The sequence below is a fragment of the Monodelphis domestica genome, chromosome 3 (genome assembly GCF_027887165.1).
Source record: "Monodelphis domestica isolate mMonDom1 chromosome 3, mMonDom1.pri, whole genome shotgun sequence".
Lineage (NCBI taxonomy): Eukaryota > Metazoa > Chordata > Mammalia > Didelphimorphia > Didelphidae > Monodelphis > Monodelphis domestica.
In genome coordinates this window covers 58081591-58104506 of record NC_077229.1, presented here as the reverse complement: position 1 = coordinate 58104506, position 22916 = coordinate 58081591, and the positions used below count along the sequence as shown (strand labels likewise).

General features: G+C 51.6%; 1 protein-coding gene across 4 annotated transcripts in view; it reads right to left on the bottom strand.

The window, feature by feature from the left end:
- Window positions 1-761: 761 nt before the first annotated feature.
- The window catches only part of ULK1 (unc-51 like autophagy activating kinase 1), a 65502-nt gene continuing 43347 nt past the window's right edge, over window positions 762-22916 (bottom strand). The window contains exons 15-29 of one of the 4 annotated variants that reach the window (XM_056821929.1): window positions 22522-22611; window positions 21776-21907; window positions 20359-20504; window positions 20014-20112; window positions 17170-17432; window positions 16753-16943; window positions 16042-16151; window positions 15494-15637; window positions 12240-12284; window positions 11269-11459; window positions 9103-9281; window positions 8567-8685; window positions 6631-6788; window positions 4669-4804; window positions 762-3559 (exon numbers count right to left, since the gene is read on the bottom strand). In XM_056821929.1, coding sequence (XP_056677907.1) covers window positions 3504-3559; window positions 4669-4804; window positions 6631-6788; window positions 8567-8685; window positions 9103-9281; window positions 11269-11459; window positions 12240-12284; window positions 15494-15637; window positions 16042-16151; window positions 16753-16943; window positions 17170-17432; window positions 20014-20112; window positions 20359-20504; window positions 21776-21907; window positions 22522-22611 — 2059 coding nt within the window. In that variant the 3' untranslated portion in view covers window positions 762-3503. The remainder of the gene's footprint in view (window positions 3560-4668; window positions 4805-6630; window positions 6789-8566; window positions 8686-9102; window positions 9282-11268; window positions 11460-12239; window positions 12285-15493; window positions 15638-16041; window positions 16152-16752; window positions 16944-17169; window positions 17433-20013; window positions 20113-20358; window positions 20505-21775; window positions 21908-22521; window positions 22612-22916) is intronic. The other 3 variants (XM_056821930.1, XM_056821931.1, XM_056821932.1) reach the window with 3 other exon arrangements.

Below are 22916 nucleotides of genomic sequence, written 5' to 3'. Positions count from 1 at the left end.
GTGTAATCCTGGGTAAGTCGCTTAACTCGTCTGCCTCATTTTCCTCATCTGCAAAATGGGGATAGAAAAATGTAAAGTGCTTCACAACCGTTAAAGCATAGCAAGTCAGGAAGGAGGTAATAAGAGCCTGAAATAACAGGGGAACTACTCACAAGAAAGATTCCAGAACTGATTGGATGAGAGCCAAGTCAAGAATGATTTCAAGGTTTAAAGCTGAGTACCTGGAAGGAGGGTGGCATTCTCTACATTTAGGGGGAGCTTTGAAGGATGGACTGGGTTATTCCTGGGGCAGGCATCCACCAGACAATTGGTAATGCAGGGCTGCAAGAGTGGGGCAAAATGAAGCTTTTAAAACCCCCAACAACTTTACCCTCTTTCTTTCCTAAAATTGACACTAAATATCAGTTCCAAGGCAGAAGAGCGGTAAGGAAAAGGGTTCACACAGCTAGGAAGCATCTGAGGCCAAATTTGAAGCCAGGACCTCCTGTCTCAAGGTCTCAAGAGTGTCTCCCCTCTCTGTGGGCAGCTGGTAGACTATAGAAGAGGAATCAAGGAGTAACTGTGGGATATGGTTGATGTGTTTGTTCGTTTGTGTTCATCTACCTGGACAGTGTTGTGAGGAAGTGGTTTATTGGGAGAGAGAATCCACCGCGCCGCCCAGCTACCCTGATAAATGCTGGTTAACTTTGCCTAGCTTTAGGTTGTAGAACTAGTGTGGGAGGATACTTGAGTCACCACATTATACAAAAACACAAGCCCCCAACAATTTCAAATCAGTTTATTTACTTAAATCGATATTACACAATTTAAAGAAAAAAAAAAGGGTGGAAATCACACAAACAGAACCTTTAAAAAAAACAACAAACAACCACCACATATCAGGCATTAATTACCATGAAGAATAACAGGATGTCCTTTTCACGCAATCCTGAAGCTATGCATTCATCATTAGGCTGAGGGCTCTCAAAACCTATTAAGACACTAGAACACACAAAACGTGGCCACAGACACAACTCTGGAACACAGAGGATGCCAGTAACAACCCATGGTGCCATGTTTCCCTGTTTGAGTTTTTTTTTTTGCACTCCTTAATGGACTGCAAAGCAATAAATACTAATCAGCAGGGAAAGTTAATTAACACACTACATGCAGATAAGTGAAAATGTTGCCAAGGTGATGGCAAAGCTACTATTTTTTTCTTCCCCCTCGTCTTTAATTCCAAGCAGTGGCGATTTCAAGTATTGAGAAAAAAAAAATATATATATGTATACGTACACATACATATACACCTATGTTAATTTTATATACATAAATATGTATGTGTATATAGAGATAGAAAATTTGTAAACCACTTCTGGGGGAAGGCAATGAGTCTTTCTATGGGTTGAATGTGGACTCTTGCAATATTATACATTCACAGAACTTGAAGCCCAGGTGGGAAAATGGGTCCCAGACTGACCAACTCCCATGGCTTAGCTTCTCAAGCACAGGGCCCCTTTACCTGAGTTGGGGGCTCCCGGGGGGAAGTGGGGGGACACTAATGGCTGCCTTTCTGGTTCATGGGAAGTCCCCACTCTCTGCCCTCCAGAAAACTGGACTCCAAGGTTGGGGAGGGCAGGAGACCCAAGCCACAATCATCGGACCCCCTTTTCACGGCTGCCAAAGAGCTCTGCAAGTTGCTGGGTCCCATTAGAAGGGGGTGAGTTTGTTCCTGGGAAGAGCAGGGCAGGCTTTAGGTAAACTTCTTGCATATATGTTTAATGGCACAGAACATGCAAACTAGTCTCCACGTTCTGTGAAGTCGAGTGTCACCCAATTGAAGGTTTGCCTGGGCAAGGGGGTTGGGGGTGGTCTTGAGCACCCCTTCCCACCCACGTGCACCTCGGTTGGCCCAAGGTTTTAGTGTTTCCCTCAGGGGCTCACACAATACTGCTATCAGAACCCTGTGTTCAGAGAAGACCTGAGAAGCCACTGGACGCTCACCATTCCATTCACACCAGTCACCAAGCAAATGACCCAACCAGCCCCATTCACCCATGGCATCCTTTTGGCTCCAAAGTCTCATCAGAAAAAAAAAGACTGAGCTTTCCGGATCATTCACACGATCACACAAGCACCCACACACCCAGCCCCCCCACCCCCCACCCAACCCTTTCAAACAATAAAAAGAAAACCAAAACTATAATAATAAAGTTTTTTTTCCTTTAAAAAGGAAAAAAAACCCACAAAACACTTTTTTTTTTTTAGGTCTGAAGTGTGTGAGATTTTTTTCAACATCTGTTCTGAAGTTAGAAAGCCTGGAGGCTTTATAGTTATACTGTCTGTCCTTAAAAGAACATTTAAATTAAAAGGACTGTATCTCTCTTCTCTTGGAACAGCAGGTCCCAAGCTGGCACAGTGAGATGCTGCATCTGTTGTTTCCATCACAAGCACAGGATACAGTTCTGTTAAATACACACAACATACACACACTCACACACATTTTTATATATATGTATATATATATATATATGTACACGCTCGTAGTGCAATATAGTAACTGGGGGTGTGAGGGGAAGATGGGAGAAAAGAGGAGAGTTTTTTTCTAGCAGTCAGTATGGTGGTGGAGACCCCGGGAGGCACGGTCAAAGGTCCTCTTGTCTCCAACCACGGTGTGTAAAGTGCTCCTTCCGGTTTCACAAAGCTAATATGGGTTGGCTTAGGGGTTTTAGATTTTTTTTAAAATTTTTAAATTCCCCCTTGAAGTCAAGATTAAAAGCAAGAGATGATGTGCATTCCCATTTGCCCACGTTGAGGATGGAGCCACTGAGAAGACGCACGTTTTGGCGTTAAAGAGATCCAGCACACAAAAATCATCCAAGTTCTTGAGGCGAAAAGTCGGTCTTTTTTTTTTCCGATTCCCCATCCACCCTGGGTGGCTCCAGTCCTGGCCGTGTGCAGGTAGGTAGTTGCTGGAGTGCCAGGTGGGGGGAGAGTGATTGACTGGCAGAAGAAAGCATGGAGGGGAGGGGGCAGGGAGGGGTGGGGAAAATAACTGGCCTGGTGTCAGGGTTTCATGCTTGGGGTCCCTTCCTCGTGTCCCTGTGCCCGCTGCCTGCAACAGACACAGCATTGGACGGGCCCGACCCCTGGAAATGGTAAGAGTTAATTCTGTAGCAGCTTGACTCTCTCTTCAAAGGACAAAGGACGATGGGGACGGAAATTCTGGTCTCCCCCAGGGAGAGAAAACCCCCATCCCTGTCCCATTTCTGAGCGGCGGACACAGTGGTGACTGTTGTCATTTCGAAGCCCCTTTGCTCTGTTCCTGGGAGGGTTCCCAAACCCAGACTCCACAGCCTTGTTCTGATGCATCTGTGTGGCTGAGGCCACGGAGGCAACGGATGCTGCCCGCGCAGTAGCGAAGAACGGTCCCACGGCTGGAGAGTGGATGGACAGGTGTCCCGTGAAGCATAAAAGGCTGGCGGGTGGCAAGAGGAGTTGCACGGTGGATGGGTGGTGGGGGCTTAGGCACAAATGCCAGACAGAAGGGCCGAAAGTCTCCGCTCAATGCACATCTTGCCTGTGGGGGGAGGCAGAAGAAAGGAGAGAATGAAGATTCTCCCTGGACAATTGGAGAGATTGAGGAAAAATAGGGGAGTGAGGAAAACTGAGCCATGTAACAGCCACAGGGTGTGAGGAGGGGAATTGAGGGTCCAAAGGGAGAGTCCCAGATTTGATGGCTCATAGGCATGACAGTACAGTCCTTGTACGAGAGAATGGGTGCCACAATATGGTACAGCGGAAAAAAGACTATCAGAGTTTAAGCAGATGGACCTAGATTCAAATTCTTGACTGTTATTATCTTGGGATCTCAGGCAAGTATAACTTTTAACTTTTGGTCAGCAGAGTTTTCTTGGCTTGTAAAAAGTGACCCCCACCTACCCCGAAACACACACCAATTTTGAAGCTGATGATCTCAAATGTCCCTTTCACTCTAAATCATCACCCTGGTGCAAATAATAATATGGAAATAAGTCTTGATCAACGACACATGTAAAACCAAGTGGAATTGCTGGAGGGGGGTGGGAGGAGGAGGGAAAGAACATGATTCTTGTAACCATGGAAAAATACTCTAAATTAATTAAATACCCCCCCCCCCCCCCCATCAAATGTCCCTTTCAGATTTAAATATAGGCTCTATTTCAAGAAAACAGGAAAATGCTTCCCTAGTCCTTTCCTTCCTCTCCTCTTTGGATCCTTGCTTTTCTTTCCTTCTGAGAATACAGGGATTGTCCTGGAAAGACAGCATGCCATAATGGACATGGAACTGGAGTTGGGAGTAAGGAAGTCCTGGGGCTCAATCCATGCTTCTCTGGGATAGTTTTCTTATCTTAAGCAAAAGTGGGGCTGGTGACAGACAGATACGAGTTGATAGTGTCATCCCTGGAGTTGGGAGGACCTGAGAGATACAGAGCACCATCCCTGGAGAAAGGAGGTCCTAGGTTCAAATGTGGCTTCAGACACTTGTAAAAGCCTGGGCAAGTCACCTAGCCCCTTACTACTTTTCTACATTGGATATTAAGCATCACTTCTAAGACAAAAAGGGTTTAGAAAAAAAAAAGTGGTGCCTCCAAGGTTCCTTCTCACTCTAAATTCCCTCAGGGTTTGCCCATGTCCTGTTTGACTCACATTTGTTGATGTTCTCGATGTCTGCCTGCTCTGTAAGGATCTGCTGGAGACCTTCCATGAGCAGCAAGGCCTTGTGGTAGCGCTGGACACAATCCTCCCGGTGGTGGAACATCTCATCCAGGGCTGCAGAGCGTACCTATGCATGGGAGGCAGGGATAAAGTGAGGAACAAGCATCCCAGATCTGCTCTCTTCATCGGTTCTCCACCAAACTGTTCCCTTCCCTTCCCAAATTCCCCTTCTGAAAACTTCAAGGGTCTTCCTCTAAATGCAATTCCAGCCCCAGAGCCAGGGCTTCTACCTTCACCCATGGGCCCCTCAGAAGGCCACCTTGACCTGCCAGGAGCAAGGCCAGCCAGGTTCAGATCATATATACCCATTTACAGAAGGGGCAGTGAGCTTCCCCTACTGGGAGGTTTCCAAGTAGAAGCTGGATGAAGATTGGACCTCTACCCATACAGGTCATTTAGCCCCTTTCTCTGCATCTTTATTCTCCTAATGGCCTTGGAGGATGTCGACAGGTTGGATTGGGTGATTTATCTGTGTCAGAGAGGGAATGTTGAATCAGAGCTGCTTCTCACACTTGTCTGTTTTCATTCTGGGACCTCCCAGATGAGGAAATGCCCTCTGCCAATGCCGTATGGCACCTGAATCTTGAAAGCCTTTTCTGGAGCTCTGGAAACCATGGGACTTGAGGTTCTCTGTCCCTGGGACAGTATGTATCAGAGGGGAGCCTCACTTGTTCAGCTCCTCCTGGCTTTGAGGGTAGTGGTCCATCTGTGCCTTTCAGAGCATAATGCTGGGGAATTTCTGTTCAAGCTGGAGTATAAATTCTAAATGACCTAAAGGGAATGCACTTCTGGGCTCGAAGAAAAGGTTCCCTGGACCGAGCCCAACAAAGAGGGAGAAAGGCAAAGCCATAGGGTATAGTGGAGAGAATGACCTACTTGGGAGCTGGGAAGAACTGGGTTCAAAAAGAACCTGATGGTCTGCAGTTTTGAGGATCTTGGTTCATATCTGGCCTCAGACACTTCTTAGCTGTGTGACTGGGTAAGTGACTTCATTCTAATTGCCTAGCTCTTACCCCTCTTCTTCTATCTTAGAATTGATACCAAGATAGAAGGGAAAGGAAGAAAGAAGGGAGAGAGGGAGGGAGGAAAAGAGGAAGGGAGAAAGGAAAGAAGGAAGGCGGGGAGAAAGGAAGGGAGGAAAGGGAAGGAGAGAAAGAAAGGAAGGAAAGGAGGGAGGGAGGGAAAGAAGGCAGGCAGGGAGAAAAGGAGGAAAAGGTGGGGAGAGATGGGAAGGAGAAAAAGAGGGAGAGGAAGGAAGGGAAGGAGGGAGGGAGGGAAAGAAGGCAGGCAGGGAGAAAGGAAGCCTCTAACTCATATGACTGTTGAGACCCAGAACAAGTCGTCTAACTTCTCAGCACCCCATACTCTCTAAGACTCTCCTTGGTGTTGCTGGTCTGCATCAGGGGATAAAAAAACACAATAGAAACAAAAAACCCTACAGAGGCTAAAAGCACCCATTTTCCCAGGGATTGTGTGAGCTGCTATCTCCCCTGTTAGCCTGCAGACTACCTGAGGACAAGGGTTCTCTTTTATTTCCTTTTGGATCGCCAGTGCTTGAAGGCACAGCCCTTGCACTTGGTAGGAGTTTAATAAACATTTACTGACTGAGAGTGAAATGAGAAAATGCACAAGAGGTGCTTGGTATGCCTTAAAAAGGTCTATAGTAGTTCAGGTCAGTTAGAGGACCTGGACACAAATCTGATGCGCTAGTAGGAGTCAGCTAGCCTCCTTGGGCCTCAGTTTCCCTCAACTGTAAAATGGGAGGGCTGGGCCAGATGGCCCCTCTTCCATCTCCCTAACTATTGGAATCCCTCTCTCTCTCCCACTTGGACGAGGCGGCAGAAGCCTGGATTTGGGACGGGGAAAAGGGCACCCAGGGCCGGCAGCCCGTACCATTTGCACAGCATAGTTGAAGATCAGCTTCTCTGCTGTGATGCTGTTGATTCGGTCCATGAGCTTCTGCTTATCCAGGAAGAATTTCTGCAGTTGCAGGTTCAGACAATGGCATGAGGACACGCTGGACTTGTAGAGCTCATTCAGTTTCCGCACGACTACAGCCAAATAAGCAAGGAGAGAGCGTGTGAGGTCAGCTCGGGGCCCAGCCTTCCGCCCTGCCCAAGGGGACCACCCACCCAGGGGAGCTGGAGTCTCTTCTGCCCTTGGCCATGGCAGAGGGAGGTGATGCCAGGCCCTTTGCCAGCGGCCCACCCTCTGCTGCTGGAGGCCCAGGTGAATGAACCAATCGTTACAAAGCGAGTGCACCCGTCTGCCTGTGTTTCTTAGTAAGCCAGGCAAGGTTTTGGCTGCACTTGCTCCGCCCCACCCTGCCAGGGTGCCAAGAGCAGATTGGCAGGGCCGGGATGGTGTGATGGAGACGCAGGAAACTCAGCCCAGGCCCTGGAGGCTGTGCCAGGAATAGCTAAAGCCCTATGACTGGCAGGGAACGTGGAGCCAGAGGGAGGCCAAACAAAGCACCACACCGTCACTCAGCAGAGGCCCAGCAGCCCCCCACTGAAAACCTGCTCTGGAAAGGCACCTCCATTCACTTTTAGAGGTGGGGAACCCTGCATACCCTAGCAGACTGGACACTGGCCGAGATGCTGAGTGGCCCTTGGCCCTCCTTTTTTATTCACTGCTATAAGCAATGTCTTCCTGGGTGAGTGGAAGGAGGGACGGAATATATTGGGAGGTCAAAATGAGGGGGTTTAGACTAGATCTGTCTAAGAGCCCCCCCCCAATGCAAGAGCCCCGGATTCTTGCATGATTTAAAACCAAAACATCCCTATCAATACAAATATGGGTTCCAAAATCAAAAACAACATCTCCCACCTTCTCTCTTAGAATCAATATTATCAATACAAATATGGGTTCCAAAATCAAAAACAAAACATCCCCCACCTTCTCTCTTAGAATCAATATTATCAATACAAATATGGGTTCCAAAATCAAAAACAAAATATCCCCCACCTTCTTAGAATCAATACTACCAATACAAATATGGGTTCCAAGGCAGAAGGGTGGAAGGGCTGGACCATGGGGTTAAGTGACTTGCCCAGGGTCACACTGTTAGGGAACTGAGGACAAATTTGAACCATCTCCAGGTCTGTCTAACCATGGAGCCACCCAGTTGCTCACCATCCCTGCATGATTAATGGAGCTCTCTGGCTCCCTATAGCTGGAGGCACCCCACTGGAGCCCCCATCACCCCGGTTATTGGCAATGTTCCCGGGCTGGCCACTGATTTCTTTCAGCCTCCCGTCCCCTGGCCTGGCTTGTTTTAGCAGGCGGTGATCTCTCTGAACTCGCCTGGGTACCCAAGGGGAGCTGTGCGAGCACTCTTGATGAGGGCTGCCCTCTCTGGGGGGCCCCCGCGTGGGTGTGCCACTCCGGACCTTCGTTAGGGAGCCGCGTCCTCATTTGGGATTTGAAGGGTTTAAGCTGGGGGTCCTGAGGACCTTCCCATCGTGACGCCTACAATCCTAATGGATGGCGTCAGCCGGGTTCCTCATCGGGAACATGATGGGCCCAAGATCCATTCTAGCTTTAAAAGGCGCGGCTACGTGGAAGGAGGGCCAAGCCTAGAAGCCCTGGTTCTCATGTGGTGTCGGACACGTCCTCACAGGGAGGCCCAGGACAAGTCACTTCACCCCTTGCCAGTCCTGACCGTTCTTCTGCCTGGGGCCGGAAGCCCAGGACAGATATAAGAAAGGAAGGAAGGGGCTAAAAACCAAACCAAACAAAAATCCAGGATGGAGCGACATCGCCGCTCCAGGCCTCGGCTTCCCCTCTTGCCCAATGAGGGGGTCAGATTGGCTCGGAGCACCCTCACCTTGCTTGACGGTGGATGACAGGCACAGCTTCCCCGCTTTGATCTGCTCGATGGCGGTCTGCAGGCCAGAGGAGAGCAGCTCGGCCACCTTCAGGTACAGCACCAGCTGCTCCGCGTAACTGCGGGAAGAGCGAAAGCATGCCTTGAGTCCCGTTCCCTGCAGCCTCGACAAGTGGCCAGACAGAGAGAAAGGCCTGCTGGGGGCTGTTTGGGGAGGAAAACCAGCCCTGACCCGAGCTTGGCCTTCGGGACGGGGTTAAGGGAGAGCTGGGAGTCCCTCATGCCAGGGGGCAGGGGCTCCCCCGGAGACGGGCACTCATGCTGGAGGAGGCACCAGAGAGGCTAATGATGCAGAGGCCCTGCCTGGGCTCCCATTTCCGGGGCAGGAAGCTGACAGAGTGCTGAGGCAGGGATGGAGGGACTGCCCTGGCAAGAACACATATTTACAATAATAATAGAGTAACTACATGTATAATCAAGTGGGGAGAGGAGAGCCCCTCCCCCTGCCCCCATCGATATGGGCCAGGACCTCTGACCTCCACTCTCGGCTCAGCAGGCTGATCTGGTCGGCCACGATGCTCTCCTGCAGGTGGTACTCGGACGCCACGGAGCTGCTCATCTCACCGGAGCTGCCCTTGGCGGCGGCCATCTCCATGACGCAATGGACAAAGGCCAGCGTGAACCGGAGGCTTCGGAGGATGTCCGTGTGCTCTTGCTGCAAAGAGAAGAGCCAGCCGGGGCTCAGGACTAGGAGAAAACCTGGCCTTTGAGGAAATACCCACAAAGGCAAGAATAAATGAGGCTCAATGGAGATCGAGCCAGGCCTGAAGGAGGTCCTGGGTTCAAACGTGGCCTCAAATTCTTCCTAGCTGGGCGACCCTAGGAAAGTCAATGAATTGCCTAGCCCATGCCGACAACTCTTTTCTCTTGGAGCCAATCTCAATGATTACCAATATCAAAGTATCAATTCTCTTTTTCTTTCTGTTTAAAAAAATAAACCTTTATCTTCCATCTTAGAACTGTGTGTGTGATGTTATGTCATTAAAAATCTGTTACCGTAGGGGCCAGCTGGGTATCTCAGTGGATGGAGAGCCAGGCTTAGAGATGGGAAGTCCTGGGTTCAAATGTGGCCTCAGAACTGTGTGACCCTGGGCAAGTCACTTAACTCTTACCTCTCTTCTGTCTTGGAACGAAGACACAGTATTAATTCTAAGATAGAAGGTAAGGTTTAAAAAAAAAAATCTGAACCATAACACTACGATTCCCAGGAGCCACTGACTTCCTGTCATTACACGCTATCATAGACAGGAAAATAAATAAGGTGGTCTTCTGTGGCTAGCTCTTTTTTTCCTTCCTGGGTCGGGACATGGGTGGAGCAGGCTGTTTGAGCAGGTATTTTAGCCACAGGCATGTGGTTTTATTTTGTTACCTTTTTATTCCTTTACTTCTAGTGATTATTAATAAATCTTATAAAATATAATATTTGAAGTACTGTATATTAATTTTAATAATTGGCTATGGGAGGGGGTTGGGAGGAGGGATGGAAAAGAAACAAATCATTTAACCATGGGAAAATATTCTAAATCAATTAATTAAAAAATTTCAAGAACAAACAAATAACGATGTGTGTGTCTGTCCATCCATCTCTCCCCCAAAAGAAAGTCACTTCTTTTAAGAGGGGGCTCATTTTGTCTTTGTATCAGCACTTAATACAGGGTCTTCCATGTAAGAAGGAATGGCGTCCTTTGTACATGCGCATTGCCTAGTTTGGGGTACAGCTTCTCCCTTTGGAGGGGGCAGGATTCTTTCAGGAGTAGCAGCTGGCTGCCCACTCACTCTGGGTCAGCCAGAGGCCAGCGGGGACCCCTGAAAAGGAGCCAGGCTTCTCCTTCCTGTCCTTGGCCCTCCTAACACCCAACTCCCACTTCTAGGAATCCTGTAGGACTTCTAAAGCATTTTTCTTCCCAATCTCCCCGAAAGGTAAATAGCTGAGTGTTATTATGGTGTTCTGTTTTACCTAAAGGGGAAATCGAGGCTGGGCTCTAAGGCTGTCCTAAAACAAACCAGGGTCCCGAGTGGGGGTGGGGGGGTTAGAGGAGAAATGGGGCTGTGGGGCTGAAAGAACACCGGCTGTAGACAACAGAAGAAATCAGGAAGCATCTGAGGCCTAAGGAGGCGAATTGAGAAATGGGCCGCTATCGTCTACACGGCTTTCCCGGGAGACCCTGATGGGGCAAGCCAGCCTTCGGGAAGCCACTTGGCCAGAGTTCCATCATAAATAACTGGGTCTGTCCCAAATGGCTGAGGAAAGGAGCTGGGGGAAGTCCGGTGTCATCCGCCCTCTTCCAAGGCCAGAGATGCTGCTGGATGTACCTGGTTCTATGGCTAAGCCTCCTCTCATTGGTTAGGAAAGTAATCCTGGCGCAGAGGGAGAGAGAATTGGGGCCTCCCACCTTTCTCTCCAGCTTGGGAATTGCCCTGGGCCCTCTCTCCCCCTCCCCTCCCACCCAAAGACAGGATTAGACAGATCAGGCAGGATGGATAAAAATACTCTCCCTAGGAGAATTTCAGGGGAATCCAGCCAGGGCGGCTGCTTCTAAATTTAAGCCTTTTCTCCCCTCACCCGCTTTCTTTTCTTCAAGGTGACTCACCCCCCCACTCCCCACGCCCTCTCGGGGTTAACCCCTCGGCTGCCGCCTCACCTCCATGAGCGTCTCCTCGGGCAGGTCCGGGGCCTCGAAGGTCACGGCCCCCTCCAGGTTGGCAGTGATGGGATCGGTGAAGCCATAGCAGCGCAGATTGCCCGGGGCCTCCGAGGCCTCTCCTCCCATGCCCGGGATCAGATGGCGGCCGCTGAAGGAGCCGCCCGAGCTCTGGGAACTGGAGGAGCCCACTAGGGGGAGAAAGGAGGAGCCCGAGGTGAGGTGGGGCTCACAAGCCCACCCTGCCAGCCTCCGACAAACCAGGTCATGGGGTTGTCCTGCGGGGATGGAGAGGCTTAAAGAAATCAGTGGCCAGCCCAAGAGCGGCACCACCACACACACCGCGGGACTGGCCTCCCGTCTCGATCGACTTTCCAGGGGAGGGGAGGATGCGGACCCCCAAGCCTGGCTTGTGAAGTTTTTGGGGGTGTCTCTGTACCCTCCTCCTCCCTGCTCCCCCACCCCACACAGCCAGCCGCTAAGGATGCCTGGGGGAAGAATCATTGCCTGTCTTACTGGCTGGCCAAGCTGGGGGCTGCCTTTCTCCCTATCCCGTGAGCCGTGAAAGTTCCAGGGCCCCCCAGCTTCCCCTGGGAACGCCTCTAATACGGGCCGCAGCCTGCACCCTGACTCTTGGCTATTCTAGGGGCTCGAGGGGGACGGGGGAAGGAGCAGGAGGGGTCAGAGAGGGGAACATTTTCCAGGGACCAGCCCCAACTCCTGCCCTCCCATCATCCTTCTCTCTCCCCTTCATCCTTCCCCTTCGCACAGGGGGCTTGGGCCGCGGTTGGCACTCCACGCTCGCCAAAGGGCAGACCCATTTTCCCTGGGACCAGGCTGGGAGGGGGAGTAGCTCTAGGCCTCAGCCTGCCAGCGCTTCAGGTACACAGGCGTGCCTCCCAACGGGAAGAGGCACAGGCTCCGGCATCGGCAGGGCAGGGAAAGAGATGCTACTTATTCTGGGCACTCACGGAGGGTATCTGCATGTGGGTGAAGGAGAGGCAGCCAGCAGGGACCTAGGAGAACAATACATGCCCAGAGGGGAGATGGAGGTTAACCTAGAGAAGCCCCTTCTCTGAGAGAGTGCAGGCTCCGCACCCTGCGGGCAGTGCCAGCAGCCAGAGAAAGCAGCCTGGAAGACACCAGGGACCCGCGGCGAGAGTCCGGGACAGGGATGGAGGCTTCCAGACCAGAACCACAGAGAACCACGCCTACTCTTAACTAATACTGTGCCTCTTTAAGGCCCTTTTTATAAGGAGCAGCTAATAATTTAACCATTCATAGTCCAGGGATAGACAGACATCCGGCTTATGGGCCTGGAAGACCTGGGCTCAAATCCATCTTTCTTTCTTTCTTTTAAAAAAGTGGGGGGGGTGGGGGGACACAGCTGGGTAACTCAGTGGATGGAGAGTCAGGTCCAGAGATGGGAGGTCCTGGGTTCAAATCTGGTCTCAGACACATCCCAGCTGTATGACCCTGGGCAAGGTCAAATTTGAACCTAGGACCTCCTGTCTCTAGGCCTGACACTCAATCCACTGAGCCATTTAGCTGCCCCCTATTATTTCCATTTTACAAATGAGGAAACTGAGGCAGACAGTCATATAGGAAGTATCAGACCATACAGAGGCTCATAAATTTAGAGATGAAAAGGATCTGTGTAATTAGAATCTCCTCCCCAGAATTCCAATTCCCAGTATCCCACTTTCCTTCTCACATTACATCCTAAGGTAGGGAGGATATAAGTTTTGTTAGCCCCGCTCCTCTCTCTCTCTTCCTGTAATTGTGGTTGCTGAAGTGGGTTTTTTGAGAGAGGCAGGAGAACTTATTCACATAGGTTTACTTTTTGTTAGATAATTAGGTTTGAACCTCGATTGCTCTTAGTTTATTTTCTTTCTACTTCAAGTGATTATTAATAAACCTTATAAATATATCTTTGGAGTTACTTATATTAATTTAATGTTAATTTTTAAATTGAATTTAAATAAAATTTAAAAAATTTAAAATCCCTCATTTTTACACCAAATGAAATTGAGGAGATTGAATTTGAATCAGGTCTTCCTAAATTTAGGTCCTCCATGGCTTATATTTTATGTCTCTTTTGCTTTGGAAGCTCCAGATTCTTCTTCCTTCAAGAACAAATCTTTGAAGGATGCTGGTCATGGGATGGTCCCTAACCTGAGACTCAAGACATGAAGATAAGTGATTAGAAAAGTGACTGAGCTGGCACTTAAAATGTGGTTTGGTTTACTGTGTGACCCTGGGCAAGTCACTTGACCCCCATTGCCTAGCCCTTACCACTCTTCTGTCTTGGAGCCAATACACAGAATTGACTCCAAGACAGAAGGTAAGGGTTTAAAAAAAAAATGTGGTTTAACAACCTGCCCCAGTCCCATAGGGGGACCTCCTCACCCTGATGAAACCTCAAATTCAGTAATAACTCTACTGGCCCCTTTTTTATAGGGACCTTCAAAACGTTTCAAGCATTTCCCTAAAATCACTGTATCAAGTATTATTCTCCCTACTTTTAAACATAGGGTTCACTGGCTAAATCCAGACTCTCCATGGAATTGGCAGAGGAAGTGGGGCATGGTCTGAAGAGGGGAGGAGGACTTAAATTAATATTCAGCAACTCCAAGTATTAATTTTATAGTTTACTAATAATCACTTGAAATAGAAGAAAAAGGAAATAAAGTTTTAAAAAAAACCCTAATTATTTAACAAAATGAAGACCACGTGACTAAGTTCTCCTTGCCCATTTAAAAACCCTGCTCCACCAAAGCCCTGACAGGAAGACAAGAGAATAAGAGGCGGGACTACACAAAATTTATATCCTGCCTATGTCAGCACATAACATGAAGAGAATGGGATGCTGGGAATTGTAGTTTTAGGGAATAGATTCTAATTACACAGGGGGGAAGAGGAATCTTCACTTCAGCTCCCTTTTTAGGGGATCCCTCAGATGTAGCCCCATGCTTAGTATATGGTAGGCACTTAAATGTTTGCTGGTTGGTTCTTCTTTTTTTAAAACCCTTACCTTCTGTCTTAGAATCAATACTAAGTATTGGTTCCAAGACAGAAAAGAGTGATAAGGGCTAGGTAATGGGGGTCAAGCGACTTTCCTGATTGGTGGGAAGCTCTCCCTCTCTTCTGCTTCCAGCTGTCGCTACAGCTATAGCTATCCCTCTCTCCATAGAGCTCACGTGAGAAGGTATTTGTAAAGGGCAGTGCCTGGCCCATAGCAGGGGCTTCATAAAGGCTCCTTTCTGCCTCTCCAGCTCCCTCGGAGGCTGAGCCCAAGGTAGAATACCGTCGGCAGCTTTTCCTGATTTCCCCGTTTCTATGCTATAAGCTCCAGGCCAGAATGCAAACTCCTGGAGGGCAAGGATTGTGTTCCAGATGTGTCTTTGCATCTACTGGACACAGTAGAGGTTTGCCCATCCAGAGCTTGAAGAAACCCTCATGTTACTGATAAAGGCACTTGAGGGCCAGAATGGCAATGGCTTAACCACGGTCTCATGAGCCACAGAAGTGGTGGGGATTAAGGCTATACCAGGCTGCAGCAAGCCTGAGGGAAGTCAAGGGAAATTGGGGGCATCTAGACAGCCAGGTGGATGTATAAATGGGGAATTTGGACCTTTGACTTCATCCCCCAGAAGTCCTTAGTATTTCCCCAAATTCCCTATAATCTCTCCTGTGTCTCCATGTTGGTAGGATCACGTTATTGGTATTTAACTGGTGGTAACTCCTCCCACATCCTCTTTTTTGGGATGATGCAGCAAGTAGGGCGCTAAGCTAAGCGCAAGGATTTTAAATGGGCTCACCAGCCATGGGCACGTGGTTTTCATTTTGTTTCCTCTTTATTCCTTGGTTTCTAATGATCCTTAATAAACCTCAAAAAATATTTTCATTATTAGAGATTATCATTTAATTTTTACATGGACATGGAGTTGGGAAGATGCTTCTGGCATTTACTAGCTGTGTACCCCTGGGCGAATCACTTAACCCTACTGGCCTCAGTTTCCTCATCTGTCAAAAATGAATTGGAAAAGGAAACAGCAAACAAACCACTCCAGTATCTTTGCCAAGAAAATCCCAACTGGAATCACAAAGTCAGATAGGACTGAAATGACCAGACGACGATCCAACAGATGGCAGAGGATGCACCGGCCCCAGCAGAACCCAAAGCTAGAAGTGGGAAGAGACGGGCCACAGAGAGTGCCCTTACCTGAGAACATCCGGGTGCGAGGGACTTGAGGTGGAGTTGTGCCACTGGGAGGGGAGCCCACCGTGAATATGACAGGAGAGGGGCTGGAAGAGCCCCCAGTCCTGGCCCCGGGGAGCAGATTCCCTCCATATCCAGCAGAGGGTGCTGAGGGAGAGATGAGAAAGATGGTAAAGGTTGGGGTTCCAGAACACTATCGACCACCCTAGCTGAGGCCTTCCTGTCTAGTCTCTCTCCTGCAAGAACTTATCCTCATCTTGTAAAACCTTAGAGACTTAAAAAAACCTCACTTCCCAAGAAATATCAATTCCACCCCACTATTGAACACCGATGTCTGCCTCAGTTTCCCCTCTCCTCGGGGCTCCGATTTCAGAGGACATCCTGCCAAGGATCATGGGAGCCCGGAGGCTTTCAAGCACAAAAACCACATTTTGGAGAGCGATTGATTTGTCAGAGGTCACGCCGATGATGGCCCCAACCTCTCTTGATCTGGGGTCTCCCCGTCCCTCTTTGGTTCTCACGAACGGCCTAGGCCGATCAGCCCTCCTCACCGATCTCCATGGGTTTCTCCTGAAGGCTTTCATTGCTCCCGGTGTCAGGGGCCTGGGACCCAAATGCAGCTTTGAGAAGCAGGTCCGTGAGGCGGCCGGTGCTGAGGGACCTGTAGGGAGGGGGACCCGGGGCTCAGAGGCTGGCAGGGACCAAGCCGGGGGAGGACTAAGTCCCTCTGGTCAGCCTCGTCACGCTAGCCAGGACAGGCTCCTAGGCACCGCGGACTCGGCGTTGGAAGATGCCCTAGAAGAGTCCAAGCTCTGCCTCATTTTACAAGCAGGGCAGGGAGGCAGAACGGAGGCCAGAATCCCGTCCTGGGCTTTGCCGCGCCAGGACACCCAATAAGAGGCGAGGGATAAACAAACACCCTGTCCAGGGACAGCACCGCGGCCGGTGCCACACATTCAGAGGCGAGAGCCACCCCCTGCCCCATCCCCGCCGCGGGGTTATCGGGCCACCCCCTGCCCCATCCCCGCCGCGGGGATATCGGGCCACCCCCTGCCCCATCCCCGCCGCGGGGTTATCGGGCCACCCCCTGCCCCATCCCCGCCGCGGGGATATCGGGCCACCCCCTGCCCCCATCCCCGCCGCGGGGATATCGGGCCACCCCCTGCCCCATCCCCGCCGCGGGGTTATTGGGCCTTCTCTAGCCAAACAAGGCTTTGGGGGGGGGCTGGGGAGGTCAGGGTTACAGTTTCTCTTCTCCACACCTGCCAAAGGGTCCCTTGAGCTCTTCCACGGGCCTCAGGCCCAGGCTGGGCGGGCTGTGGAAGTGGCCCATCTCTCGGAGGTCAGGCAGAGTCCGGTTCCGTGTTGGGGTCACCACTACCCCTTGATGGGCCAGGAGAGTGAGCAGGTTCTGGGAACTCGGCGTCTTGGGGAACTCAAAAGCAGGGACAGCCTAGATGGGGACACGGCACCGTTTAGGCCTGGATCCCGGGGTCTTCCCGTGCCCGTCGTCCAAGCTCCTCCTCCCGCAGAGCCCAGGCCCCCATCTCATCTCTCCTCCCTCCCGCGGAGCCTGCCGCCCACCCCCGGGGGGAACAGCCCCTGACAGCTTTCCTTAGTCACGGCCCAAGTCTACAGCCCAGCACTAGGCGCTCAGCCGCCCCCCGGCGTGCAGTTACCTTGGTGGGGGAGCCCAGAATGGGGGGCAGGGGGTTCCGCTGCATGAAGTCCGGCAGCTTCGGGGAGGCCCTGAGGGTCCGGCACGGCTGCAGCCCGTAGTGCTGCTGGGGGGGGCTGGCCTGGGGGTAACCGAAGGGGGCTACCAGAGGTTCCGTGGGCGGCTTGGGCAACTTGGGCCTCACCACATGCAGGTCAGAGAGGTTGGGGGCGCTGTGCAGACGGTAGCCCAGGCCCCTGGGAGAGTGTTCTGGGAGAGAGGTGCCTAAAAGAGAGGAAGCGCACTCATCCCTGGAGGCTAAACTCTCCTCCCGTCTCCACTGTTAGCAGGGCTAGAGACCCCCCTCAAACAACAGAAAAGGAATCCAGAATCCAAAAACCTGAGTCTGAGCACTGTTAGGAAACCCTGAGCCTCAGGGGCAGCTTTGGGGAGGAGCTGGTCTCGGATACTTCCTTGCTGTATGACCCTGGGCAAGTCACTTCACCTTATTTGCCCAGCCGTCGCCCTTCTGTCTCAAGGGTTGTTATGAAGGCAGAAAGTAAGGGTTTAAGAAAAAGAGGAGCAAAGCTAATAGAGCCGATGGCGAGGTCGGGATTGAGAGCTGGGCCAAGTCCACCAAGGGGCGGGCAGAGCCGAAAAACATTTGGGGGAAGCAAAGGAAGCTGATGCAACCTCCGATTGCATCATCAGATGTCAGGTGATGAGGAAAGAGATTGGATAATCCATGTTTCCATTCTTCTATCTGTGCAAATGCATTTTAGCCAGAAGTCATGCAAACAGATGTTGTAATCTTATGCTGAAATAAAAGTTTTCATCCTGCTATCAAGTGACACAGTTTGGTCCTTTGGGGCATTAAATTCCAGGCCCCTCGGGGTGAGGACGAGGCTGGTGGCAGGCCTATTGTACTCCTATTGTAGGCTGGGGCAGAACATTTTTGGAATAGCAAGTGTCAGGTTTTGGGTGCCATGTTTGAGAAGGATAATGACAAGTTCAAGGGCAGCCAGGATTAATCCAGGAGGACACCCAGGATTATCAAGCATCCAGGAGGACACCCAGGATTATCAAGCATCCAGGAGGACACCCAGGATTATCAAGCATCCAGGAGGACACCCAGGATTATCAAGCATCCAGGAGGACACCCAGGATTATCAAGCATCCAGGAGGATACCCAGGATTATCAAGCATCCAGGAGGACACCCAGGATACCAACCATCCAGGAGGACACCCAGGATTATCAAGCATCCAGGAGGACACCCAGGATTATCAAGCATCCAGGAGGACACCCAGGATACCAACCATCCAGGAGGACACCCAGGATTATCAAGCATCCAGGAGGACACCCAGGATTATCAACCATCCAGGAGGACACCCAGGCTTATCAAGCATCCAGGAGGACACCCAGGATTATCAACCATCCAGGAGGATACCCAGGATTATCAACCATCCAGGAGGACACCCAGGATTATCAACCATCCAGGAGGACACCCAGGATTATCAACCATCCAGGAGGACACCCAGGATTATCAAGCATCCAGGAGGACACCCAGGCTTATCAACCATCCAGGAGGACACCCAGGATACCAACCATCCAGGAGGACACCCAGGATTATCAACCATCCAGGAGGACACCCAGGATACCAACCATCCAGGAGGACACCCAGGATTATCAACCATCCAGGAGGGCACCCAGGATTATCAACCATCCAGGAGGACACCCAGGATTATCAAGCATCCAGGAGGACACCCAGGATACCAACCATCCAGGAGGACACCCAGGATTATCAACCATCCAGGAGGACACCCAGGATTATCAAGCATCCAGGAGGACACCCAGGATTATCAAGCATCCAGGAGGACACCCAGGATTATCAAGCATCCAGGAGGACACCCAGGATTATCAACCATTCAGGAGAACACCCAGGATACCAACCATCCAGAAGGACACCCAGGATTACTAAACACCAAGGAGGAACGCGAGGATCCTAAGTCCCCTGTAAAGATGAGCTGAAGGAACCAGTAATATTTTAGTGTGTAAGAGTTTCGGGGGGGGGGGGGGGGGGGGAGAGAATGGTTTCCTATGATTATATGAAGGGCTATTACTTAAAAAGAAGATTGCTGGGGCAACTAGATAGCACTCTGTAACGTGTCAGCTATTAAAGCAGGGGTTGGTTCCTAATCTGATATAGGGAACTTTCTTTTCCCCTTTTTAAACCCTTAACTTCTGTCTTTATATCAAAGACAGAAGAGCAGCAAGGGCTTGGCAATCAGGGGTGAGTGACTTACCCAGGGTCATATAGCTAAGAAGTGAGCTGTGAACTTCTAAAAAAATACTCTGATAACTACATTTCTGGTTTCCTTTGTAATGTTCTGTATTTTGTTTTCATTGAAAAACATGGCTCTGAAAAAGAGGCCGACACCCCAGGACCCGGGACACCAAAAAGGCAAAGAAGGCCTGTATCCAGCACCAAGTTTCCTTTGAATTACAGTACTCGTAGCTTTGCCCCAAAGGTCGATAAATGGCCCTCAACTGAGGCCCCTCAAGAAGACTGTGACCTTGCAAGAGTGACCTATGCAAGGGGCAGCTGGGTGGCTCAGTGGATGGAGAGCCAGGCCTAGAGGCGGGAGGTTCTGGGTTCTAATCTGGCCTCAGACTCTTCCCAGCTGGGTGACCCTGGGCAAGTCACTTGACCCCCATGGCCTAGCCCTTACCTCTCTTCTGCCTTGGAGCCCATCACAGTATGGATTCCAAGATGGAAGGTGAGGGTTAAAAAAAAAAGAGTGACCTGCCCAGACCAAGGGGCCCCTCACTTTGGAGGGTCCGCATCTCCCCGCTTTGAAAACCTACCAGGTCTGGAGACCCTGCCACCGCCGCCAACTCCACACATCTCGGTGCCTTGCGGCGAGGGGATCCTGCTGTGTGCTGGACGCTCCGGGACAGCCCCGGCTACGACAGAGACAGAGAGGCCTTGTGGGTCTAAGTCTCCCCCCCGAAGTAAATTCTTCCCGGCTCACCCCGTGCCCTCCCACCTCGGCGCCGCTACCTCCCCGAGGGGGGGGGGCACGCCGTCCTGATGGAGCTCCATCCGCAGACAGCGTCCGGCCTAGCCTCTACGGAGCAGCAGGGAGGACCCGTGGGTGCCCCGGGACCAGGCTCTGCCCGCCGGACGAGGCAGGAGGCTCTGGGACTCACCCTGGGGAGACGGGTTATAGGGCTTGGCGCCCCCCAGAGAAGACTTCCGAGGAAAGGTGGCTCCGTGCTCGGGGAAGGATGGGGGGGAGATGCCGGTCTTAAAGCCCAGGGGACTGGTACTACTGGACCTCCGGACCATGCCGGACCTGAGGGACAGAGGAGCAGTGAGTCCCCGATACGGTCAGCCTTGCCCCACAAGTAGCCTCCCAGAGATCCGCCCACGGAGAGGGACGGAGGAGCTCAAGTCCAGGCTACACAAGATTCCTCCAAGGCCCCCATGAGAAGGGCTAGAAAAAGTCAAGAGAGGGGGCAGCTGGGTAGCTCAGTGGATGGAGAGCCAGGCCTAGAGATGGGAGGTGGGAGGGTCCTGGGTTCAAATCTGGCCTCAGACACTTCCTGGCTGTGTGACCCTGGACAAGTCACTTGACCCCCATGGCCTAGCCCTTACACTCTTCTGCCTTGGAACCAATACACAGTATTGACTCCAAGACGGAAGGGTTAAAAAAGAAAAAGTCAAGAGAGCACGGAATCAAATCTGGCCTCAAGACATGTCCTGGCTGTGTGACCCTAGGCAAGTCACTTTGCCTGGCCCTTATTGCTCTTCTGCCTTGGACCCAATACCCAGTATTGATTCTAAGACAAGGTTAAAAAAAAAAGAATTGTGGTAAAGTGGCAAAACAGCAGAGGCTAAGGAGGTCTGAGGTTGTGGGTTCAAAACCTGATCCTTGATGATCCCCAACTAGGTATAGAAAATAGTCTCATTTTCTCCATCTGTAAAATGGGGGCCTCATGTCACCTTGAAATTCCTCCCCGGTAAAAAGGGGATTCTTTCCATCTGTAAACGTATGATCTTATGATCTCTCCCTTCGGTCTTTTCTCCCCAGCTGCTCAAAGGGGAAGCGGGCTCCGGAGCCAGGCGCGTCTCCACTCACCCGGCCAAGCTCCCTACTTCATATTCATCACCTGCCCACGTCAGGAAAAGGGCTGAGAAAAACCCCAAGTCTGTCCGGCTGACTGACCCGTCTTCTGGCCCCAGGCTTATCCTCACCCCAGCCCCGGGCCCCCAGCTAGCTGCAGCACCACGTTTGGCAACGGAGGACTCCTTCCTGGAAGGGGCCCAGAGCCCAGAAATCCTGGCTCTGACCATCACCTCGGCTCGAAGCCGTTCTCTCCCTCTAAAATAGCCCTTGACCCAGGTAAAACCCAGTGGAGTTGTCAGCTACAGGCAGGGCTGGGCGGAGGGAAGACTGTAGCGGTATAACTGACTAAATCAATTCCTAATAAATTAATTAACAAGATGAAATGGCCCCAGGGCTGATCATTCATCCTGACTTATTCCGGAGGGGATGGAGGGGAGCCGGGAGAGATGGGAAAGCCCCCCCCCCCCCCCCCCCCCCGGCAGAAGAGCGGCCCTCACCGTGGTGGGGGCGGAGTGTACTGGTTGGGAGACTGGAGGTTCTGCTCGATTCTCCTGTAGTTCTGGATCTGCGTGGGCACCGGGATGGGGACGGAGGGGCCGTACCTGCTACTGGAGAACGCGCTGGGGCGGCTGGGAAGGGGTGAGGAGAGAGCGGGGGTGAGGTTGGGTCTCCATGGGCCCAAGGAGTGTCCCCCTCCAACCCCTCCAGGTGGAGAGCTTGGGCTCCCTTGGGAATTCAGCTACTCCCCGGCTACAGAAGACATTCCCTCTAAGGACCCCGACCTGGGAGGGCAGAGCCTCCCGAGTCCATGGTGCCGGCCCTTCTCCAGGCCAGCCTTCAGGAGTCGGGCGCAGCCGGAGCTCATCCTGGCTGGACACATCTGGGGCTTCCCACCGCCTGAGCCCTGGGCACGTTGCCCAAGAACTGACCCCCTGGCCTGCGGTCGGGGAATTCCCGGCTCTGATGTCGAAGTCACACCAGCGTCTGGAATAAGCCCTCCCCGGTTAGAGCAAGTATAAACCCTCCCATCGGTCACTCTTCAGAAATGGGGGTGTCTCAAATTCTACCCCAGCTCTTCTGGGGGTCACGAGATGGGAGCTGCCTGAGGGCAGGAGGCTCTTCCCCTCTAACCGACTGGGAAGATTTCCAAGGGCATCGGGGCCTTATAGAACACCCTCCAACCCCCAACCCCAGCCACGGACAACCCTCTGGGGTCCCCTAGACATCACCAAGACCTGCTTACCCAGAGGGGCTGGGGGAACCACTGTAGGGGGGTGAGGGAGATGGCGTCCGTCCCTGGCTCTCCAGCCCAGCTGAAGTTACCAGGGAGCTCCTAGAAAGACAACAAGCCTTCAGTGGAGACAAGCCAGGCTGTCAGACGCTCTCCGTGTCCCAAGGACAGACTACAACTTGGCAACTAAATTAAGACAGAAAGTAAACTGGCCTTCCTGAGAGTCAGAAGACCAGGGTTCGAGTCTCCCTGTTCTGTTCCCCTCTCCAAAAAGCAATAATAAAGATACAAGGCAGAGGAGTGTCCAAGGTTAAGTAAGAATCACTCTTGGGAGAGGGCAGTTGGGTGGTTCACTGGATGGAGAGTCAGGTCTAGAGATGGGAGGTCCTAGGTTCAAATCTGGCCTC